Raw genomic sequence first — 24960 nt, forward strand, 5'->3', positions numbered from 1 at the left:
AATAACGTAGAGCTAGGGGATTTCACAACCCCCAATAGTCATCCATTTACCTCATCCTTCCCCCAAATACCTATCCTGATAGGAAAAATATCCATCAAAACATGCTTCACCTTCCTTCCCAGCCTCTGTGCTACCCTCCTCATGCAAATCCTAGACCTGTCACCAAAGGGTCCTTGTACATCAGGTCTTCTGGGATAAGATTCTAGCATCTAATGCAGAGGTGAGATAGTGGCCTGACACTGCTGCCAGTTTCCAGGGAGACCTTCAAACACAGCCTTCTCAAAGCCATCCCTACCCCAAAAAAGAGATTTGACAACTGCACTCATTTCCATTTTTTAAATGAAATACAGAGAAGATATGTGAGAAAAAGGAATGGATTTTACCATCGCCAGGCTAAAGAGGCCACGGGTCAGTGTGAGAGAACCAGGTGTGGCAGGTTAGCCTAGGCGTGAGGAGCTCCGCATTGGCTCCTGCTTCTCACCTGATATAATTTATACACTGAGCCAATTTAAAAAAAAAGACAAGCCTGTCCTTCATAAGCTATTCTCGTAAATGTTTGCCATGTTTGTAAACTTCATACACTCAGCCTTACCTAATACTTTAATCCATCTTTAAGTTGACTCACTTAACAGACATGGTACAACAGAACAGAAAAAAAAACAAAAAACAAAAAAAACCAAGTCATTTGCCAAATTGAAGACAACCCAAAATGAATATAGTTCTGGCCAAATTTTCTTGTTTCTGGAGACTCCAAGCCTCGTACTTGTTCTCATTCTTAGAAAAACAGATGAGTGTGCTTTAGATAATGCTAAAAATTCATGGACTCTAAAGCGCACAATTTCCTTGATGAAGTCAGAATTCAAACAGGGTTAAAAGGATCTCTGTCCTCTCTCTGCCGCTCCCTTTCTCTCCTCTTTCATTATCCAGTGTTATGAAATCTCAAGTTCATACAGTAGTACTCGCAGTAAGCTTTGTCATCATTGGTGTTGGGGGGGCCACACTTGGGAACATGCCCTCAAGGCGGCATTTCCTTGTGAACAATGAGGATGTGGGTGGGGAGTAGCAGCCTCTGATTCCCTGTACATGTCCAGGGAAATCCCCTGACTATTCATCAAGATCCATGAAAGAATCACCAAGCTCACTGGGTAGACTCTCATATGTGTGTGGATACCCCTGGGTGGCCTCCCAACCAACCCCGGGGCCATGGAGAGACACCAACACCACCAATATATCCAGGAAGTGTTGCCTCACCAGCCCCTACCAGACGGCAGCCTTGGTTCTGATGTTCTGCTTCATATCCTGATCTCCACAGGCAGGAGGGAAACACTACCACCCCACCTGTGCCAGATGTGTACGCTGCCACCAGATGTTCACGGAAGGGGAGGAGATGTATCTCACAGGTAAACAAATCTGACCCTCCCTAAGGCATTCTGAGAGGCTCGCGGCTGGAAGAGACACGTAACCTCCTTCTGGTTCAGTGTTATCATTGCCGTTGGCTTGACCTCAAGATTAAAATTAATTCTCTCCTCTCTCGGTGGATGAGGAAAGTTGCCGGAGTGGCTAATAGGAAGTGACATGTAATCTGCCTTCCATCCCCGTGTGCCTCCACCGGCTGCTCCACTGGCCTGCTTCCCTGGCAATACTCTGAACAAATTCCTCTGGCTCCACCTGAGGGTGGGAGGTTGAGCTGTACAAGGCCAAGGGGTCAGACAACCTCAGGGGGAGTGCCCAGGCTACTGAGTGGACACAGCTTCTGCCTGCCCTGTTCCATCCCATTGCAACTCTCAGTGTCTCAGAGCATCACAGCAGGCTGCCGCTCAGGGATCCGGGGGTGAAAGGCACAGTGGCTTCCCCTCCAGGGCTAGCTAGCCCTCTATCCCAGGATCCCCACGGTAGCCCAGTTGGTCTGCAGGTCCCATTCATCCCTCTGTCCTTTGTCCAGCCCCTCAATCCTAGTACATCACAATGCTCTTGGCTCTGCTCTTCTGAGAGGCCCTCCCAGGCCCCCACTGGTCTGGTTCTCACCAAGGCACCAAAGCTAAGCTGCCAAACCAACTTCACTTGAGCCGTTTTACTTCCGGGGGCCCCTCACATGTGAAATATCTGCCTCACGCAACCCTACAGCCCAAGGCAGGCGCTAGGTGTTACTCAATAATCACGTGAAAGATTGTCAGCCATGGCAAGTGTTGTCAGGGGGAGGGTCCAGTGGGAGGTGTGCCAGGGAAGGCCCCCTACAGACAGGCTGAGAGCAGAATTCCTAGTGAGTGGCTGATAACCAGTGTGTTCATTCCTCTTTATAGCATATGTCATATATTTATATACCCTGGTTCAGGCTGTAATGTTCAAAGGCCCGCCTGTAGTGACCTTCTTCTGCCAGCCAGGCCTCACGTCCTAAAGATACCACAGTCTCCTACAGCACCCAGCTGAGAAACAAGCATTCCCAGTGTGAGCCTATGGTGGACATTGAATCTGAAATTCAAAACACTAACAGCTGATACCTTGATCTGTTCAAGCTGCAAAAGAAACTAACATGGATTGATGGTTCATAAGTGATAGAAACGAATTGCTCGGAGTTCTGGAGGCTGGCAAGTCCGAGATCAAAGTGCCTGCAGATCCAGGGTCTGCTGATGGCCTGCTTTCACACCAGTGCCAGCTTCTTTGCTATCTCCTGTCATGGCAGAAGGGGAAGAGTGGTCTCCTGAGGCCTGCCTCCTAAGAGTATTGATCTCAGTCATGGAAATTCTACTCTCATGATCCAATCACTTCCCCCAAACGCCCCTCCTCCTAATAATCGTTAATGGTAGAAGTGAGTACCGTGGGGCCAATGTTAGGGCTGAGAGGCAAGGAGACCAACAACCCTCAGACAAACCAGAGGGAAACGAGTATAAACAAAGGAAAGGATGCTGTGGGGGCTCAGAAAGGAGAAGGTTAAGTTCCGAATGATACTGAAAACATTAGGGTGTTCGCTATGATTGGTCCTGCCAAGAATGCTCAATTAAAGAGCATTCTTGAGAGTCCTTCAAGGTTTCCCCAGAACAGAGCCCTGAGTCCAGGGGCCAGTTACAGGGAGTAGATCTTCTTAGCACTTTGTCCTCACCACAGCCCATGAAGTCCCTCAAGCTGTACTTTGCCTTCTGTGCCTATGGCAAAGTTTCTGAACCTCAACACTGTTGATATCTGGAGCGAGACAATTCTTTGGTATAAGGATTGTTTTGCACACTGTAGATTATTTGGTAGAATCCCTGGTCTTCACCCACAAGGTACCAGTAATATGCCTTTTCCAAAACTGTCTCAGATATTACCTAATAATATCCTAGGTATAGGGAATAGGACAAAATCATTCTCAGCAAAACCTGTTGCCCCATAGCTATTCAACAGAAACCTGTGCCATCCATTAGGCGTGCCGGGTAGGGGTTCCTGGGTGAGAGTAAATGGAAGAGACAATTCCAAATGAATCCTTAAATATCATGATCATTCAGGGGAATTGTTGGAGGGAGAAGGGTGTTGCTTTGAACTGTATTAGAGCCACAGACCACATTGTATAGCTGAGAGATGGGATGCTCCTAGAGAAATACAAAGGTCTTTGTGAGCTAAAGTGTGCAAGGCAAAGAGGAATCTGGCCAGAGATTCCCCTCCAGGCTCTCTCCACCTTCCCCCATAGGACTCAAACCCTGGCTGATATTCAGGTCTGGTCCTTGTGACCACCCACGAGCCCTGATGCCCTCCATTGATCCAGAGTGATTCCTGCTTCAGGGCTCTCAGCAAAGCAACCACCACCAGGATTTAAAGTTGGCACTTGGGTTGGAAATCTGCTGTGCAGTGTTCCTTTCACCTTCTCAGCCTCCTGGTGTTGAACCTGCCCTCACACTCACATTTCCACTTGTGCATCACCAAGCAATCAACCTCTTTGCCTTTCTTCTTCAACTCCAAATCTTCGTCGTTCTCCTCTGGTCTTGGCACTACTGCTTACTAAGTTTTTTTGTTGTTGGTTTGGTTTGGTTTGGTTTTTCACTTTAGACAAATCTCTTAACTCTCTGGGCTTAATTAAAAGCCGTGAGTTAGGAACTTTGCTGACCCAACTTCCCACAGAGGCTGAAGGAGTTAAGCAATGGAGTCAAACCAACAGCTCTGTGATAGTGAAACAGAATGCACGGTAGAAAGAACTTAAGGCCGAAATGCCTCCAGGAGGTGGGAGAAATTCTTGGTAGTGAGGAAGAGCTGTCACCCTCTCACTAATTATCCCCATTCCTACCCTTCTGGCTCCTGGGAGAGTGGGAGTAATTGCAGAGTACTGGAGAACCTGCCTCAAGGGGTGCTGAGTGATCTGGAATAGGGGGGCTTGGGCCATGGGTGCTAGAGTCATAATGATTCTGCCTATGGGTGTCATGTGTGGGTGGCAGCCCCCAGGAGTTTCAGTTACCACTGGGGGCTGAGCCTAGAATACCCTCCAGAGAAACAGCACCGGGACTCAAGTCATGGCAGTCCCGGAGTGGAAGGAGCCAGCTGAGGGCTAGTAGTCCTGAGTTCGGGTGTCGGCACTTCCATTAATGGGCTGGGATCTTGATGTGCGACTCCCTCCCCTGGCCCTCTTCCTTCAATATCGCTGATCCACTGCAGTGCAGGTCACACCGCTCCAGGCTCTCTATTGCATGCCGAGTACTCTGCTTGGAGAGAGCAAGGCAGGCATGCCGGTTCACCCTGGTGGAGTTTGTGAGAAAGGAGAGACCGGCATTCATCAAATAGAGGCAACAAGATCAATAACAGAGTGGAGAGAAGGCTCTGAGGATTAAATCTGGGGCATGTGTCAGAAGACCAAGAAGCCAGGGGAGGCTCTTCTGTAGAAGGGACATTGCAAGACAGGATCCTGAGCACAAGTCGTGGGGAAGGGGCAGTGAGGAGAGGAGGACAGAGAAGCTATGGAAGCAACGAGGAGAGCAGGCACGAAGTCCCCTGGTAGAAAGAAGCATTGAATGGTGGGAAAACTGAGACCATTCATATATAGGCAGAGACAGCAGACACACACCACAGAGACACTAGAGGACAGGCCGAATGCGACGGTGCTAAGTGCTCTTAGAGCAGGGTATAGAGGTGGAAGGACCAGAGACACTAAGTGTCAGAGCCCCCGAAGCTTGTACATGGAGTCTGGAGTTGGGGGGTCTGGAGCAGGACAGGCTGGGTCTGGCATGATCCCCGGAGAATCATCGGTTCATTAGTTTGTGTTTTAATTGCTGTGTGATGGTATTCTGATAGGTTCCACTTGGGAGATGTCTGACGTCTATCTGGGAGACTTGTGGGGCCCCTGGAGACTAGAGCAAGTTTCCTTTTCTTTGTTTCAAGTTCTGTTGCGCATTCTGTCTTTCAGCTGTTTCTGTAAAGGGGCCAGACTTCTAATCTGTTATCCAAACCCTTCATTTGGGCTTCCCCAGGAAATTAGGTCACTGGTTTTACTGGAGCAGAATAGAACTGAAATACTTCAGGGTCAGGGCAGTATTCACACCGAAGCCACAAAGTCCACAGTCGCTGCAGAAGTGGGCACTGTGCTGGGCTCTGAACATGGTGTAAATGCTCTCCTCCCAAATCTGCCTCATCAACGGAGCAGGGTGCAGTCTTCAGCCAGCCTTTTAGCTGCCCCATACGCCACTCCTCTCCCTGCTGCAAGGATCTGAGACCGCTGACACTGGAATGCACAAGGTCAGCTTTGCATAGTCAATGAATTCTCTTTGAAATCCTGGGACAGAGCCTACACCACTAATGAAAGTGCTGTAGTGAAGTATGAGTCCCTGGGTTGTTAAAGGTGAGAAACATAGTATCGTGAGTCTTTTCACTGTTGCAGCATCTACTGCTGTCAAAGACAGTACTGAGTCTCCAGTGCTTTGCTAGGTGATTCTCCTGTCTCCACTTTCCATTTCACCTTAGGAGTGTTGGGATTGCCAATGTGTGTCTCTAGGTACAGCCAACTTATTATTATCATTATTATTATCATTATCATTATTATTATTATTAATTCCAGGTAATAAAATCAGGCTTTTGGGCTTTTGAGCACTTTTACTGGCTAGACCATCTCACTGGCCTTCACTCTGACTTTTGAGTCAGGGTCTCTCATAGGCCTGAAACTGGCCAAGTAAGGGAAGGTGACAGGCCATCGAGTTCCGGGGATCTGCCTTTTTCCCCTTTCCAGCACTAGATTACAAGTGCCAACCCCGACACCTGACTTTGTCACAGGAGTTCTAAGGCTCAAACTCAGGTCCTCCTGGCTGCTCAGCAAGCGTTTTGTCAACTGCTCATCTCTCCAGACCCTCTGTTTCCAAACTCTTACGGTGAGTTTCACAGCTGGCCGCCTGAATTCCGTGACTCTCCTGAAACCACTCGCCAAGTTCCACATATAGATGCTCCCCTAGAAAGAAGGCCTGCAGCTTTCATCCGATCGTGAGCAGTGCGCGTGACCCAAAAATAAAGCGGAGAGCCTCAGCTCTGTGTTCGTGCAAACCCCACAGATCCCGGAGCTGCCTTTGAGGGCCACACCAAGCCTTCTCTGTAGAGAGGAGGCTATTTCAGACCACATTCTTTTTAGCTCAGATAATACAAGGACCTGGTAGTGGGAGGCATGTCCCGGCACAGCAGGGGGGTGCAGCTGACGTTCAGCAAAGGCCTCCTTTTCCTGACAGGTCGCTCCGACAGGTGCACCAGGCCAGGGCACGCCCCTACTGAGGATGTGCAAGTTGTCTCACTTCATGGCGTGCCAGCCCGCATTCTTGATGTCTGAAACTCCTCCAACCTCACTTGCTGAGCCACTTGCCAAACGGGTTGCTATCATTCCACACTTCAGGCTTACGACTTTCAGCTGGGCCTCTCTAGTGACAGTTTAGGTTGTAGGAGTTATGCTTAAAAACTTCAAAACGTATGTTTCCTCAATCCTGCTATATAATTTTAGATCCTTCAAACATATCTTACTCTTTTACTAAACTGATATTTCCTCTAGTCTGCCTGTACATTTCATTTTAAATGGAGTACATTTTAATTTTTGATGAGCTGCCTTTTTTTCCCCCCTTCAAGATTTTAAGGGTTACCTGGCATCTTCAATCACTGAAAATATGACAGTGTTGTATTTCTAAAGCCTGTTTCCATCTTGTTCAGATCAGGTCACTGCAAACGCAAAGTGATGTGGCCATTTCCTCACCAGCTGCATGTCACATCCACTTCACAGGCGATTTGCTCATGTTGGTCAAAATTAGGTCCAGAGCAGCACTTTTCCCGCTTGCTTCCTCTATTTTCTAAGAAACTAAATTGCCTTCAGGGCAAGTCAGGAATATGTCAGGTCCTCAAGTCTGAGTTCGAGGAGAGGTTTTTATTTATCTGGACTTTTCAGGTGGCAGAAACTCAACTCCAACCACTAGGGCAGAAGGGGGATGGTTGATGGGTTGACGCATCTAGAAGCAGCTCCATCGAGAGGCTCTTGAGCATCCCCAGGCCAGTCTTCTCTCTGCCTCCACAAAAGTATAATTTGGTGAACTAACAAGTCTTATTGAGGCTACATACAGAAGTGTGAGTGAGGGGTTGCTTACAGTGGCAGAAGTGGCTCAAAGACAGCTGCATCACCAAAGCCGCCCCGGCAGGCATGAAGGCTCTCAAAAGCTGGAGACCTTAAATGAACTTCACGACCTACAGGCAGTTCAGTAGGTTGAAGAGTGTCTTCCTGGTGGCTTTGTTGGCCTGAGCCTCTCCCAGGCCTCTTGGCTTGTCTATAACTGTCTTTCAGCAGTCCTTACTACTTATATAAGCTTGGGGACAGAAACCTGTTAGATCTGATCAGTTTTAGAGACTTCCTGGAGCTATTGAGGTGTTTACTCCCTGTCATTAAGAACGTCCCTTCAAAATGTAATGTTTTCACCATACCCTGCAGCCCCTCAGCTGCTGTGCCTGGCTCCACCAGGCCCTGCTTCTGGAAGTCAATGAATAAACCTCCAATCTCTCTATGAGTCCTTTCAGCCTACCCAAACTAGTTAGCCCCTAGCACATATTTTTGGATGGAAGCAAAGAGATAATATTAACAACAAAAATGTATACGTAACACCTACTATAAGCAGATAGTATTCTAATGCTGTGTGTGTGTGTGTCCTTACAATAAACCTACAAGGCAGATATTATCAACCCCCCCTTTGTAGATGGGGAAAAAGGTACAAGCAGAACTGAGTCCCTCTGGACAATGCAGCCAGTGACCCAGCAAGCAGCAAAACCAGAATGCAAGCCTCAAAGGATATTGCATTAAATAATACATCAAATGCCTGATACCTGGGGAAGACCCCTGACACCCAAGATGATGGCAATGGTGATATTGCTATACACAGCAGAGTCAAGGGAAGAGCTTGCTCTCCGCCTCCCATAGACTGTGCACCCTCAGTGGCAGAGGAGGAATGAAGTCCTCTGTGGTCTGAAGAAGCAATCCATTTCCTCTGGGGTTAGGAGGCAGGGAGGTATTTGGTTTTTTGTTTTTGTTTTTGTTTTTGTTTTTTTGAGATAAAAACTCACATAACATCAAATTAACCATTTTTAAATATATACTTAAATAGCTTTCAGTCCATTCACAACTTTGTACAACCATCATCTTGCCTATCTCTAGCTGACCCCAAAAGAAACCTCATCCCCTTTAACTAGTGCTGTCTACTGGCTCAAACCTGCCTATAAGCTTCTGATATCCACTAATGTGCTTTGTGTCTACAGACTTCACCTTCTGACAGACAGTTTGTCTGTCTTAGTTAGGATTTCTATTGATGTGACAAAGCACTGTGGCCAAAAAAACAAGTTGGGGAGGAAAGGGTTTATTTGACTTACATTTCCACATTGCTGTTTATCACCAACAGAAGGAAGTCAGGACAGGAACTCAAGCGAAGCAGGCACCTGGAAGCAGGAGCTGATGCAGAAGCCATGGAGGGGCGCTGCTTCCTGGCTTGCTGCCCATGGCTTGCCCGGCCTGTTTTCTTATAGAACCCAGGACCACCAACCCAAGGGTAGAGCCACCCACAGTGGCTGGGCCCTCACTCATAGACCATTAATTGAAATAGAAAAAAAAAAAAATGCCTTACAGCTGGATTTCGTGGAGGTATTTTTCTCAACTGAAGCTCCTTCTTTTCTGGTGACTCTCAAACTTGTGTCAAGTTGATACAAAACCAGCCAGTGCAATGTCTGCATGTCTGAGCACAGATGTCTGAGAAGGTCAAAAGCATCTGATTCCCCCCCCCAAAAAAAACTGAAGTTACAGCTATGAACTGCCTGGTGTGGTAGGTTCTAAGAACAAAACTTAACACAGAGCCATCTCTCTGGCCCTGGACAGAGTTCTAAGGTCATTGCTGGGTCATGTCACAGAGGCAGCACTGCTGCGGTGGAGGCAGAATGCAGAGCAACCTCACCCTGCTGTGAGCAATCTGAAGAAGGAACCTGTTGGGGCAGAATCCTCTGCAGAATCAGAAACCTGAAACTCAACCACCTTCATCACCAAGTGTGGAGGGCTGTATGTTAGGTATTGGGAGGACCATGGCAACCCACAGTGTCTAAAAACATTCAGATTCTAAAGTGTTTACACAATCCTGACCCAGAACTTCAGACTGGCCACTTCAGACAGACTGCTCCCAGTCACCTTTGTATTCATAAACCCTCACTGGGCATTCTGTAAGACAACCACACCCGGATCCAGCTCTGACCTTTTAAAAGAGACATTGGTGACCCGAACGGCAAGGCCCGGCAGAGAGGTGGGTGGGATCCTAGCATCCTGTCAGGCCCAGACACTGCAGGTCTGCCGCATACCGTAACAGTCTTGCTGATTCTGCTGAGCACCAAAGTGGACCTCAGGACTGTGCTTGAATTGGGTCTCTATCAGCTGATGGTCCAGTTACCTTCACAGTAGGTTTCAACCACAGAGCATGGAGGCCTGGGTGACAGTCTCAGAGAATAAGAGAGGGTGACTTGTGGAACCGGGAGTCCAAACAAAACATGCCCCATTCTTGCAGGATGTTAGAGTTCTGTCTTGGACCATGGGTTTCTATCTCCCATAGCATTCTTTAAAAATTAACTTGGGGTGCTGTGTGGCATTTAACCATCTGGTCCTCATCTTCAGAGTCATAAAGTCACCGGATTGCTGTTGGATCTCCGACTCTCAGCTCTACTTCCAAGAAATTGGTATCAGGCGCAGCATGGGGGCTCAGAACTCTGCACCAGGTTATCAGACAAGCACCCCACGCAGGTCCCACCTTGAGCAATCCCAATCTAGTGAATGCTCTTTGTACACTCAGTCTAGGAGTGTAGCTGTCAAAAGGAGAGGCTAGCTTGTTCTGTTTGCCCAAATCCCCAAACCCAGCTTAGAGAATCCAGCTGGCCTAATGCCGAATATCTTGCTTCTTTTTTTTTTTAAGCTTCATTATTGTTGGTGATGATGGTTGTGTGTGTGTGTGTGTGTGTGTGTGTGTGTGTGTGTGTGTGTGTAGATTTGCCATGGTGCACCTGCAGGACAACTTGTGAGGATTTTCTCCTTCTACCTGTAGGTCCTGGGGAGAGACCTGTTAATGTAGAAAAAAGAGCTCCGAGGCTTGAGCTGGCTGTCTAAAATCTGTCAGTGTGATTGACAGGTTCTGAATCCCATCCACAATACTGAGACTGGGCTTTTTCCCATCCAGCATATTTTTGAAAACTTGTGGAGGAAGGGATGTCATTATCAACGGAGCAAATACACTCAATTCATAAAAGTTAGTTTTTCTTCCCTGGAATTTTTGCCCTCCATTCTTGTTGCAAATCCATCCAATGAAAGCCTCAGAGAGCACCAAAATGCACACAGACATGGTTCAGTCTTCTCTTCCCAGGATGAAGATGCTGCCTTAGGGACTAATTTTGAGTGCCCCTCCCCATTCTGGTTACCACCTTCCTCTGGGTGCCTTTCACATTGTAACTATAAAACTACCAAGGTAAGATCCAGCCAGTTGTTTACATAGACAAGGCACTGTGATGGAAATTTAAATGGGGAAAAAAAATTACCTTCTTCCCAGGGTATATGAGTTAGAATTACTATTGCTGTGGTGAAACACCGTGACCAAAAGCAACGTGGGGAGGAAAGGGTTTATCTCACTCACATTTCCATAAAACAGTTCATCAGCAAAAGCATGAGGGCAGAAGCTCAAGCAGGGCAGGAACCTGGAGGCAGGAGCTGATGCAGAAGACACTGGGGACAGAGGTGCTGCTTACTGGCTTGCTCCTTGTGGCTTGCTCAGCCTGTTTTCTTATAGAACCCAGGACCAGCAGCCCAGGGATGTCACCATGCACAATGGGCTGGGCCCTCCTCCGCTGATCACCAGTCAAGAAAATAACCCATAGGCTGGCCCAGTCTGATCCCATGGAGTCATTCTCTCAATTGAGGTGCCTTCTTTTCGGATGACTCCAGCCTGTGTCAAGTTGACACAAAACTAGAAGGCATGCTAAGTGTTTTTTGTTTTGTTTTTTGTTTTTTTTTTTTCGGTTGAGGCAGTGCTACTGATCTGGTGACCAAGGGCATAAATGCTCAAGAAACCATAATTTCATACAACTATTCATGAAAAAAAATTCACTTTTTCTTGCCTTTATTTAAGTTTTTGCTAACTACCAACAATTTATGATATTCTGGCAACTCCTAAACTAACCCTCCTCTTTCATTTCTAATTACATCTTCCTCCGGTCTTTGGATTCTTCCTCTCCTCTCTCAGTTCATTTGTAAACGTGCTTTCTTGTATGCAGAGTAAAGCTGATAGCCATTTGTGGCTCAGTTTTATTTCAGATCAGATATGTCTCGTTACAGAATCAAAGCTAGAGAGACAATTCAGTCTGGACCCACACACGTCTATCATTTCCCTCAGCCTGGACTTCTGCTTCACCTTTCCTATTTGTCTTTCACTCAATTTCATGACCTCATCAGACCCCCATGTCCACCTCAAGCATTTCCTACAGTGACCTGGCACATGTGTTTCCTGCCACAGCCACAGTGGTAAACAACCCCGGTGGACTCAGGAGCAACTCAGAGAGGAACCGGAAATGCTCTCTGTAATTTAAACTCCCAAAAGGAAAGATCACGACCCACAGCTTGCTCGATAGCAGACACACCCTGTGAACACTGGCTCAAGCCTCAAACACAGAGTCCCTCTACTGGGCTCTGATAACCATTGCATTTCACTCCAGACAGAATCAAACTCCTCTTGAGTAGTTAAAAACCTCCAATACCAGCAGATAAGAAGTGTGGACTCTTATCCCACAAAAGACAAAACCAGCCCCAGAATAAGAATTTTGGAGATGAAAATAATCCAAGACTACCGAGGCACTACCTTAATATTTACTCAAGTGAAGAAATGGAGAGAGAGAGAGAGAGAGAGAGAGAGAGAGAGAGAGAGAGAGAGAGAGAGAGAGGATCTTTTAATGGCTGAGTAGAGGAAAAAAACAAAAAACTTTGGACACCAAACTTCGGTTTGGTCCTCTCTCCTCTCCTTCAGGTCTGGTTACTTGACCTCACACCAAACTCCTGTGCCCTAACCAATATTCTAGTCCTAGCATCTCCAAGCAACCACCATCATGGAAAGCATAACCTAGAAACAAAGTCAGACAAACAAATGCCATCTGGGTGCTCAGGAATGGAGCCATTTGTTGGCACCTTTCCTTTTAGGGCTGGTTACCCGAGGAATGGTTCCAGAAGGATAATATGTTCCTATTTTTTCCCCTTCTAATCCAGGACACCTGTCCCTTCCTTGGGGAATGTGCAGTAGTTGAGGCTTCACAGCATGTGACCAACCACCTGTTGTTCATGCCTTTCCAAATCGGCCTCGGGTTTGGAGCCAGCCCACTGGACCCCACACCCATTATAAAATGTGGGTATTAGCAACACTAGTGTACTAATCTTGAAGTGTCTGGAGTTTCTGAGGAATTATCAGGTCAAGACAATGCTCCCAAACAGAATATACACCATGACACCTCCTCCCCTTAAACGCAATAGCTCCAGTAAGTCCTAATCCCATCTTAAGTCTTGGAAGAGAAAGGAAAGCTGAGGTTAGCCACGGTTTGTCATTTTCTTTCACACCATCCCCCCCGCCGTTCATCCATTCAACAAATATTTCTTGGCCACCTGCTATGTGTCACTCACTGCCATTTGCCTGTTCATCTATTTTGCCCTGCAAACCCAGGGTCTTCCCCTAAAGGCAAACTCTGTGCAGATGCTGTGAGAGCCAGACCCATGGCTAAAGCTCAGTTCTTGCCTAGAAGGTGCTGCTAATGTTCTTAGGGTGTCAGACTCACAAGCTAATATGACTTAAGCCTGTATGTGTGGAGAGACCTCAGAGAACTATGGAGCCCAGAGGAGGAAAAAGTCACCTCGAGTTGACAGGTAAGAACATTCACAGGGATGCCATGTGGCCTGTGAAGAATGAGTCAGGATTTAGACACCTCGAAAAGGTATGTGTGGAGTCAGATTGGCATCCCAGTGGCTCTCTGAAACACTGGGGAGCTAGGAAAGCCGGGAAACAGAGAGGACTTCTCCCAACTGATATGCGTGTGTAGGGTACACCTGCTGTCAAAGGAGTAAAGTGAGGTGAGGTGGGGCTTCTGGTCATTGGTAGGTCTGAGTCTTTTGTTATTTTCCTGGCACCTTAGGTTCTGAGGTTTGGCACCCGATCTGCAAGCAGGCAGCCAGGGCAGAGAAGAAGCTCAAGGTAAGAGGCATCGTCCTCCATGCCACCTTTTGCCACAGGTTGGGAAAGGGGTGCTTTAGTACAGAGCATGCCAGTTCCCAAATGTGTGTGCATTTCTGTGTGCTCTTTAGTGGGAAGAGTTGCTTCACGGGACTTGGGGTAGATTAAGATCTTGTATATGGAAGAACGTTAGAGGCTGGAGAGATGGCTCAGCAGTTAAGAACACTGTCTGCTTTCCAGAGGTCCTGAGTTCAATTCCCAGCAAGCACTTGGTGGCTCACAGCCGTCTATACTGGAATCTGATGTCTTCTTCTGGCGTGCAGGCACACATGATGATAGAGTACTCTTATACATTAAATAAATAAATTAATCTTTAAAAAAGAAAGAAAAACGGAAGCAAAGAACCTTGAAAACAATAAAAAGACTTTATGCATGGGAGATTTTCAAGTATGTCTAGGGCAAGTGAGATTATGAGCCCACCAATGCCAGCCAAGCTAGGAGCCAATCTAAAGAGCCATGGCTTTTCCCTAGCCTAAGGTCGTTTATTAATATCCTATAGTTACTATCATCTGAGTAACTGACAGTTTGCAGGATGTCTTCATAGCGCCTCTCTGGCTGGATTCCTTTAACCTCCTGAGGTAGATGAGGCAAGAAATTGTATCTCCACCTTGCCTGTGAGAAAACAAAACCTGAACAGAGAGATTTGACAGCCCTGATGCAGCCAAGCCGAAGCAGACTGCTGTCCCCAGGCACACAGCAGGGCAGCTGAGGCCCTGGTGCCTCTGAATTGCTCTGGCAAATGCCAGGGAGACCTGTGAATATGAGTCCCTGGCACTGAAGGGAGGGGTGAGTTCACATGGGCTTATACAGGGAGAGGCTGAGTTTCTGGCCTCTTCTCGCTGCAGAGAGGCTCCTGAGATGCGTGTTAGGGCTGGAGGAGGAACACTTGAGCTATAACATACCTTTATATTCTCATCCCTGCTGTCAACTTGACCCCTTAAGTGGTCTCTAACACCACTTGCTAGAATCTTCGCAACTGAAAATACACAGCACAACTTCTGATCAGCTAATTACCCCTTCTCCTTTGCCATTTTATTCATCTAATGTGAGAGTTTGGTGAAAGAACCAGTCCTATTGATGTGTGGTTTCTTTTGATCCATATGTGAATTCCCCTGCCCTTTTCTTCCTAAGGCCTGCCCCACTTAAAGTACAGAAAGACCTAGCTGTCATTTTTTTCTCAGTCTCCTCTCTGGAGAATTTCCCAAATTTGAGTTCTTCTTTAAAACCCCAATGCTTTTTGCTGTGTCTGTGTCCCATCTCTTTGTATCAGTACCCACTCCTTTTTTTTTGCTTTTCTTCCTTTAAAGCAACTCAACTATTTTCCATTTAACTAAATTTATTTGAAAAAAAAAAAATACACTTGAGGTTGCCACATAGAAAGGATTAGTAATGCTGGCTCTAAACAAAATAAATTCCATGATAATGGAGTAGTTATTAAAAACAAATCTTAAAATGCTAGCTGGTGTTGCTGACACGCTCTTCAATTCAAAGGGGAAATTAAGTGTTGTTGGGATAGCTGCAGAAATGTGTTAGCACCAAATCAAGAGCCCTCCTCCAGCTAATCAGGGGGCTCAAAATAAAACATTCCCCTTCATTCCATCTGATGTGGTGTCATCAGGAGTCCCACCTTCATTCACTTATCCAGATCCACCCCCTAGTTCTCATTCGCGGTTTGGTAAAAGCCGTTCTGTAGAGCCACTCAGAACACTTGGAGATGGAATTGGTAGGAAGCTGAACAGTCCCGAGGCACAACCATTTCCTTTTGCACATCTGAGAGCCCCAATCTCACACGTATTTCCCAGTCATTCCTAATCATTCAATCTCAAATGTCCCATCACCACACGCTGCCACGCTCTGAGATGCCCAGGGAGGGCATCACACTAATGGGGCGGGGGTGGGGGAGTGCCTGCTGGGAATCCATCATGGCCGCCGTGCAGAGGCAGATGTTTTAAGGTTTTCATTTAAGTTGATGTCAGTTTGCCAAGGGTCCGCTGCAGAGAATCAGCATAATGCGCAAGTATGTGAGCTTCCATTTGCTTCTGAATTGTTCATGAAGCGACCAAGAAATGAATACTGAGCAGTTTCACTCATTTAAACTAAATACGTTATTGGCTGAAATAACCCAAAATGGACTTTAATGAACGACTCTCTGTTTAAAATGCTGGTTACAGATAACTAGAAAATAAACTCGTAGTCTTTTCTAGCATCCCGAAGTTCTGGGCATGCTGGCTCTCATTCGCACAGAGATATTGATTAAAGGGTCAGAGAACAGAGGGCAGAGGAAGCCAGAGTATTTTAACAGTGTTGCTAAGGTGCCCTAAGTCTGCTGTTATGTACCTTCCTTCTCCCCACTGGGCCTGAACTTCTGCTTCACATCTTCCCCACAGCATAGACGGACATCTGAAACCTCCATCTCACCTCCCGGATCCAGCATTGGGTCACCTAACAGAGTCATCTGCGTATGTATCACTTCTTAGCAGCGGCAGGGTTTGGCTTACCCCTGACCTTGCACCCAAGAAGTTTTTGGTTTGGGCTGTGCCAGTCTCGTTCTAAGTGGCATGCCAGACCTTGAGGTTACCGAAGGGCACGGGGAGGTAGGATAATGTTGGTATGCAGGGAGTGCTGTGCGATAAAAAGGCAGAAGGGAGAAGAAATGTCAAAATGGAACAAAAAAGGAGTTACAGCCAGGCGCAGTGGCTCATGACTGTAATCCCACTCACTACTCAGGGAGGCAGAGGCAGACGGGTCTCTGTGAGTTCGAGGCCAGCCTGGTCTACAAAGTGTGTCCAGGACAGCCAAGGCTACACAAAGAAACCCTGTCTCAAAAACAAAACAAAACAAAACGAAACAAAAAGGAGCTGCAAAGCTAAAGGGCTCCTTTCTAAACATGTAAGAAGCTCAGAAACAGGTGTCTAAGCTCCCATCTTCAGAGCCATTCACACAGGAAGAAGTGACCAAGAGTTAAGCTAGATGACCTCAGGGGTCCCGTGGCTATGTAATGTATGCATTGGTTCAGGGTATGCTGAGCTTCCCTCTCTGTGCTCTCTGCTGGGGAGACAGTGATGGGCAGATCTGGTACCCTCATGATACTGGACATACAGTGTCATGGATAACCAGCTAAAACTATGACAAGTAGCAGGAAGAAGAGGCATTCACCGTGCACCTTCCCGACACTACCAATGAAGGAAGAAACCTGACCATCCAGAGCCAGTTGAGAAAAGGCGTCCCAGAGGAGAAATATTAAATAACAGAGGGGAGGGAATAACAGAAGGAGGTCAAGGGCAGTGATTGGCAGAGCCAGGGAGCAGTGAGATGAGCAGCATGGCTGACCACAGGGCAAAGGAGCCAAGACTGAGAATGTGGGGGTGTTGGATGACAAAGAGTCCACCAAGGACAGAGGCTCCACACACAGTCTTCAAACCTGCCAGACCCAGGAGGGTTTTGACACCTTGGCAAGATCATTCAGACTCACATCTAGCTTCTTCATTGACCCCAGGTAATGCCCATCTGTGGCACTATTTCCTGTCCTTTCTTCCCCTGGACAAGTGAAAATAAGAGTCATTGCTGCGGCTTCAATATTGGTCAATACTACCATGGGACTGTCTCTGAATGCAAGTTGCTGTTTTCTTCTTCTGTTTTATGGTGCTGGGATTAACTTCCTGGCTTTGTACATGCCAGGAACAACTGTTGAGCCTGTAAGCTATTGAGCTGTGTCCCCAGGATAAGACAAGTTACCGTAACCACAGGCTGTACTCGTTGCAGATTCCTATCCAGAACACGAGAGGAAGTGGGCCTCTAGCATGGAGAACGACACCAGTCCCAGCAGGACCATTGGACTTAGTTTAGAAAGTTATTGGCAAGCATAAGTTAGTCCCCAGAAGTGGGATATCAGGATGGCTGCAACTACAGATGTCCTCCCGTTGTGGGGCTGGCAGCAGTCTACATCCAGGGATGGAGTTCAGACTGTGGTCTCTGACACCAGTTACAAGATGTTTGCACCTGTTCTTACATCTGGAAGATAACGTCAATGCTTCCCGCAAACTGGTGTTGTGGCCTTTAGAGGAGATCATTCTTGCAAAGTCTGGGGCCTCACAAACATCACTGTTCAATAGACCACCTCTGGGACCATTCTGACTCTGACATCCACAGCTCTTCCCTTCGTGCCTGATCCTTGGTCTTAGTAGAAGCTAGAGAAGCTTTATCCTCTTGCTTTTGTTTCCTTTCTCTTTCCTCTTTCCCTCTTACCTTTCTTCTTCGTTCCTGTCCATTTCCCTCTTCCCCTTCCCCAGGCTAAAGTGGATAATGAGATCCTTAATTACAAAGACCTGGCAGCTCTTCCCAAGGTTAAGTCCATCTACGAGGTGCAACGCCCCGACCTCATTTCCTACGAGCCTCATTCCAGATACACGTCCGACGAGATGCTGGAGAGATGCGGTTATGGCGAGGTATCACGTCTTACCCTCTCTGGGGCTCTTGAAAGAGCCACAGTCCTGCTGTGGTCCCCAGTCAACTTCATTATAGACAGCTTGGCCACAACAGTATCGGCCCCCAGACCCTTCTAACTTGGAATGTATAGCCAACTTGTAAAAACCAAGAGCTTTCATCCAAAAACCTGGCTGCCTTTAAATAAGGCCTTAAATGTGTGTGTCCATCATCTAGAGGTGAGTGGCAGCATGCCCTGTTGACAGGAGTAGGCTCTCCATTCTCCCCAGTCCCTACCAAACCATGCTGAACCAGCATGCAAGCTGGAAGCCTGGGGCTATTCATTACTCGAGCTGTTGCTTTTCTTACAGCAGAGAGATCTTGCTGATACTCAAACCCATGTCTCTGATACCATACCAGGCTCAAAAGACCGTGAAGTTCCTAAACCCTGGTTAGGCGTGTTCCCTCCATATTAAACCTTATGTACAACCTCGTGCTCAGAACAGGACATATCTATATAATGCAGCCTCAGGTGGATTTAGAAAACCATTATATGACTACTAGATAAGGGAGGATCCTCTGGAGAAGGCAGAGCAGGTCCTGACCAGCCTTGTTCTTAGAGGCTCTTCACCCCATGTTAAGGCCCTGAGCTATTACAATGTGCAACACAGTCCCAGCCTGGGGAGCAGGCTTCCAGGTACCTGTCCCAGCTCCACCACTCACTAGCTTGAGTCCTTGGGCAGCAAGAGGGAGCCCAACAGGGTTTGAAGAGTCCAGTGCTGAGAGTCTGAGTTCTGTCTCCTAAGATGGGCCTGGAAAAGAAGGTCCAGTATCTGCTCCAATTCTGAAACTCTCTAGACCAGGACCCTTGGGTAAGAGCCAACTCCCAGATGGTTTTGGTTCACTCACAGGGTGTCATTCAGTAATGTAAATTAGCTGTTGCCATGTAAATGTTAGGAGATTTCGCCTAAGAATCTGCATTTCTTACTTGTCTTGGAAATGAAGAATCTGGTCGGCATTGGGCAGGCATTCCAGCATGACTCTGGTCACAGCTGAAAGCAGCAGTCCTGCTGCTGAGTCTCCAGCTTGCGATGCCCCTCACCAGGCCAGGCTTCCCATTTACAGCCATGGCCTGGTCCTGGCTTCGGCCTAAATTTGGATAACATTCCCCTGGGTTTTTGTGTTCATAAATCACAAAGGAGATGTGAACCAGGAGAGAGATAGGGGAGGGTTGAGAAAATAGTGTTGAGCTCATGAGACTAGCCATCTCCTCAGAAGCCTAGCCTGGCCCTGAGCCCTCACATTTCGAAAGGGCGGGGGGTCATAGTCACAAAACTTATTACCACTCTCCAGCAGTTCTGATATTCTAGAATTCTAAGTGAGGTGCTGTCTGGAGAGGGTACCCTCCAAGCTCCGACGGGATCGGGAATGTTCAGGGTGGCATGGCTGTAGACAAGGGTCCCTCCCGAGGGGCAGCCTCAGGCCCTCTTCTTATCACCATTTAACCGTGTTCTGTCCCTTCCTCCTGCCCTCCTCTCTCTTCCCTTTGCTCCCTCCATGCCTGCCTTCAAACTCTTCGCTTCTAAAGTCACTGGGAACATTATCTCCTTACTCCCAGGTAATTAATCTGATATATAAAAAAATAAAAATTAAAAGTGGTGTTACTTTATAATGACCAAGAAGGGCTCTCTGGTCACCCCTCCCCTGAACCAAGGGGACCTGATCCCAACCCAAAATGTGTCTTCCAACCAAGCAATGGCATGAAGAATGGAAACAGTTGGGGAGAGCCCCATGTGTCTGTCAATAAGACTTATCTGTGTCTCAGGAATCCGTAGTCAGACTCCAGAAATTGCCCATGGGTTCTAGCCTGAGGCCTGAGAACTCTCTCTCTCATCCTCTTCAGGGTATATATGTGATGCATGCCTGAACCCCTAGAGTTCCAGACTCCATGCATGCCCCATATGACCACTAAAAAAGCCCTTGCACCATGGGCCTTGCTCACAGTCCTGCATCCTTCCTAACAGGACATCTATGAGAACCTGGACCTCCGGCAGAGACGGGCCTCCAGTCCAGGATACATAGATTCTCCCACCTACAGTCGGCAAGGCATGTCCCCCACCTTCTCCCGCTCACCTCATCACTACTACCGCTCAGGTAAGGCAAGGGGAGTCCCAAAGAGAGATGAAGAGTCAGGACAATGTGGTCGCTTAGTGTCCCCCATACACTTCCATAGCAGCATGGCTTTCTAGAAGCCTGTGGCCACTCGGGTGACTGGTGGACCTGACTCAGTCCCTAAGATGAGAAGCAGCAGGGATGTGGGTAGAGAACTGCCAGGAGGAGGGCTGTCAGGTAGCCCGCTGACCCTGGGAAGAGGAATTCCCCTCTATCTCATCCTTCAGGCCTGTGCATCCACAGGAAGAAACACATAGCATCGAAGTTGGGTTCTGGTTTCAGCTGAGAGTCCCAGAGCCACTCAGCTGAAGTATCTCCAGTCACCCTGTGCTGAGGGGAGTAGCAAGCGTTTGGCTGGAGAAAAGGGGAAACCGAGGGAGGAACCTAAGCAGAGCGGGGTGGGAGGATTAGCAGGTAAAGATATCTTCTTGGCAGAATCAGACTTGGGGGTCAAACGAGGGCAAGGGTCAAGCTTGTTTCGGCCGACCCGGTGCATGACAGCACAAGCTGCTGACACTCTGGAGCTGAGCACACAGCGATGTCCACCCACCGCTGCTGCCATCACCTCACTGCTTCCCTGAGTGCCACCGTGTTTAATGCCTGTTTTCTCTGTGCTTCTGTTCTCTCTGGGAACCACTGCCTGCATGCTCCAGGGCCTGAGAGTGGCCGGAGCTCTCCATACCATAGCCAGTTAGATGTGAGGTCCTCCACTCCAACCTCTTACCAGGCTCCCAAGCACTTTCACATCCCAGGTAGGCACTGCCAGCCCACCATTCCCAGCATGAGTGCATGCTCCGTGGGGGTGCCAGATGCCTGAGCCACTTGCTTGATGCTGCACAGGCATTGAGGAGAAGTCTGTTCCTGAGGGACCCCTCCCTAACCAATCACCCACACCTTCCAGCCCCAACATGCCTGTGGGCTTTGGTCTGCCCTCTCCATATAGCCAACCTTGATCAGGACCATAAGGAAAGGCCAGGGAAGAGAAGGGTCAGGGAACTCACATGAAATGCCCAAGTGTTGACCTTTTATATCGCTGATGGACAGAGTAAAGGCAAAATGGTGAAGGGCACTTGTCACGGGATATTTTGGCGTGAACTCTGAGCCCACTGCCTGTAAGCTGGTGGTCTGGGGCCCATCTCGTGGCTTCTCCAGGAAGCCAGGTAGTATTCAGGATGCTAAAGCTGCCATTGGGCTCCCTCCAGCCCAGATCTCACCTTTACAGTGAGTACACTTAAATGTGTGGAGAGAACCATCTGCCCAGTTAGTTTAGCTGTTAATGTGATACTCATAACGTGTGTATAGAGATGGTACATGAATTTTTAAAAAGTAAAGGGGTAATTAAAGGCGATAATAGATACTACAAACAAGGGAGGGCGTTCAAAGCATCGTGCAAGAGTGACTACCGTAGGGGAGGTTGTGCTGCGGGAGCTGGGCAGGAAACGACTTCTTAGAGGAGGTGACATTAAAGTTAGTGCTGTGACAGTCCTAGAAAAAACATGCCAGGCAGTGGGAGCATCAAGGATAAAGTCATTGTGTCTAGAGAAGGTGAGAGGAAACCAGAGGCTGCATGGCCTTATAGGCGTGGCCTTGTAGGAGACCCCACCATGGATGTTCTAATTTGCTTTCTATTGCTGTGATAAAGACCACAACCAGAACTAGGGAGAGAAAAGGTTAATTTGACTTACATGTTATAGTCAGTCATTGAGGAAAACCAGGCAGGAATTCAGGGCAGAAACTTAGAGGTTTCTGAAGCAGAGACCACGGAAGAATGCTCCTTACGAGCCTGCTCTGATAGCTCACCAAGCTTTGAACTTGGTATATATATATATATATATATATATATATATATATATATATATATATATATATATATACCACAGTATCACTTTCCCAGGGGTGGACTGGGTCCTCCAACATCAATCATTATTGCCAGGCTGACCGAAACAGTGTCAACCGAGTTCCCCTCTTCCCAGATGATAATATCTTGCATCAAGTTGACATAAAACTAACCAGCACACTGGGTTACTGGGCTGGGTCTAGACCCTGCCTCCCAACTTTGCAACCCCCACTCACTCAACCCTCAATTGCTGATCCGGCTGCTTCACCTACACCATTCCCCATGGCTCTTGAGGAGCCCAGCATGTCTCTGGGGAAAGGGCTTTATGGGCAAGGCTGAAACCCTGCATATTCCTGAGGACTTTTGCATGGAGTGAGGTGTGGCCACGACGGGCAAAAGCAGCGAACACTTCCTGCACCAGGCCCTGCTTAGCACCCCCCACCTCCTGCACGCCTATCACTTAGTCTGCACCCCCTTCCCTGGTACCATCTATATGCATCTGCCCTCTTCCCCGCTTTATCTGGAACCTGTTGGGTGAGAGCAGAGGCTCAACTCTGGAATAGGAAGCCTGCCAGGAGAAAGATGGTGGCCCCTTGGGAAAAGTTGCTGACCGGCTCTCTCTTCTCAGATCAACTGACCAAGTGCTGTCTCCTCTCACCCCCCCCTCACCCCTTCTCTTTCTCTCCCTCCTCCCCACTGTCCCTTCCTGGTCTCTGGCAGCTGGAGAAAGTAACATCTACCGAAAACCCCCGATCTACAAACGGCATGGTATGGTCAGAGGCAGCTAGAGCTTGGCCAAACAAGAGGGGGGTACTAACCAACAATGCAGATGGCCCTGCACTGGTGCCCAGGAACAAGGCGATGCAAGGCCACGGCATCGTCCTTCTTGCTAACCCCCCATCACTCGTGGTGACTTTGGGTGTCAAGGTCATTTTGGAAGAGCAAGAAATTATCCACGCCCCGGAAATCCTTCCTTGCCACCTCCCCAACCTACCTCGCCTGCTCTTTGCTGCTCTAAATACCATGATCAGAGCAATCCTGGAAAATGCCTGAACCCCCTATGAGAGCTGCACTCAGAATGCCGATAATCCAAGTTGTTCATTAGAGCTGTGTGAGACGCATTAGATCCCTGTACTGAATTCGGGGATCGGGATTCAACTTAAACCTCTGCCTTAAGGGTTTTTTTTTTTTTTTTTCCTGCTTTTCTGAGTGCAGGTGGCTGCTCATAGATGAGAAAGGAGCAGGAAACCATTTCCTCCTTTCATATTTTGTTTCCCTGGTGCTGGAGATCAAACCCAGAGACCTTGCGCATGCTACACAAGCACCCTTCTTCCCTGGCCCCTCCTTAATTCATTTATTTGGCATTTCTTAAACAATAGTCTGTGGAACATCCATCCCTTGGAAACTAATTTTCAAAGGGCAGATTCGATGGCTTCCTCCATGACCCAGACCCCTTAAAATTAGAAATGTGGAAATGCCGAGTTCACAGCCCAGAAATCTTCTCTTAGCTGTTTTACCAGAGATTTCTGCCTGCATTCCAGTACCAAAGTGGTACATGCTGGGACCTCCTGTTCCTTACTACAAAATGCTCTCGTTAAGCCTCAGGTGAATAAGCACACCTTTCCCTTTGAGGAGGCAGATGGCAGCTGCTACCCTGGCTGCCCTCATTTGCTCACTGTTCTAGTTAGATAACAGAGGAAAGCACAGGCTCATATTCGAGCTTGGAGATAGCAGAAGCAATCCTGTACTGTGGACCCAGCTAATCAGATGATGAAAGGGGCTGTGCAAGTAATGGCTCTGGGCACAAAGACCCTGAATACTTTTTTAGGGTTGGGGGTGACCATAGTCTTACTAAGAGGCTTGCCTTAGGCTGGACAGTGGTGGTGCATACCTTTAATCCCAGCAGAAACAGGTAGATCTCTGTGAATTTAAGGCCAGCCTGATCTACAGAGTAGAAGGACATCTAAGGCTACACAGAGAAACCCTGTCTCAGAGAAGAGGAAAAAAAAAAAAAGGCTTGCCTTAAACTCTGTACAGCCTTGAACTCCTGGTTGTTCCCTCTAAGCCTCTTGACAGATGTGCACCACCACCCCTGGCTGAGATCCTACATTAAACAGACATCTTTGGTTTTCAGAGGTGGTGGAGCAAGGGCCCCACAGTGAGTTGTAAGCCTGTTGTATCTGTGCAGGTGGCCAGGTAAAAAAGGTGCTGCCCCCCCACAAAGATAATTTGCCCCTGAGAGCCATGTTTCTTAGGGCTCATCAGGTTTTCCAAGAGGGTTGCAGGAGATAGCAACAGAGCAGGTTCAGGGGAAGTCCAGGGAGAAGGTAGCCATCAGCCAAGAGAAAAGCATCCAGGGCTCAAGTCAAGGGAGCAGATGCAGCAGCAAGGAAGTGAGTGACGCACAGTCCTGGGCAGAATGAAAGCCCATGATGCTAGAACCTTCTGCTCTGGTCCTTGGAACATAGATTCTGTCCCTACAGCCTCCCTCTCGTTCTCCCTCAGAAGTGGTTGGGGAGCCATGCTGGGTTCTCCAGCCCTGCCTCTGTCCTGTCAGCATATCACCAGGCTATGCCACTGTAAAGTCATTGTCCTGTAAACGTTTGTGTCTGTAGTGAGTATTTCACCTCTGTGAGAGGATTCCTTCAGGTGGAAGCATGAAGCCAGGTAGAACCTGAGCTATCGCACAATCCTAGTACTTAAAGATGAGGAAACTGAGGCAGGCAAAGGTAGGATTTGCCTAGAATTGAGCTCAAGTCAGGCGGCAGAGCTGCAACCAGAGCC

General features: G+C 47.9%; 1 protein-coding gene across 4 annotated transcripts in view; it reads left to right on the forward strand.

Moving 5' to 3' along the window:
• Window positions 1-24960, forward strand: part of Ablim3 (actin binding LIM protein family member 3) — a 114806-nt gene that overhangs the window by 74786 nt on the left and 15060 nt on the right. Inside the window, exons 8-15 of one of the 4 annotated variants that reach the window (XM_021633692.2) lie at window positions 1313-1400; window positions 13648-13706; window positions 16133-16204; window positions 18035-18190; window positions 19756-19785; window positions 20192-20321; window positions 20993-21091; window positions 22897-22944. In XM_021633692.2, coding sequence (XP_021489367.1) covers window positions 1313-1400; window positions 13648-13706; window positions 16133-16204; window positions 18035-18190; window positions 19756-19785; window positions 20192-20321; window positions 20993-21091; window positions 22897-22944 — 682 coding nt within the window. The remainder of the gene's footprint in view (window positions 1-1312; window positions 1401-13647; window positions 13707-16132; window positions 16205-18034; window positions 18191-19755; window positions 19786-20191; window positions 20322-20992; window positions 21092-22896; window positions 22945-24960) is intronic. The other 3 variants (XR_009589779.1, XR_009589778.1, XR_009589780.1) reach the window with 3 other exon arrangements.

Source organism: Meriones unguiculatus, chromosome 2 (genome assembly GCF_030254825.1).
Source record: "Meriones unguiculatus strain TT.TT164.6M chromosome 2, Bangor_MerUng_6.1, whole genome shotgun sequence".
NCBI lineage: Eukaryota > Metazoa > Chordata > Mammalia > Rodentia > Muridae > Meriones > Meriones unguiculatus.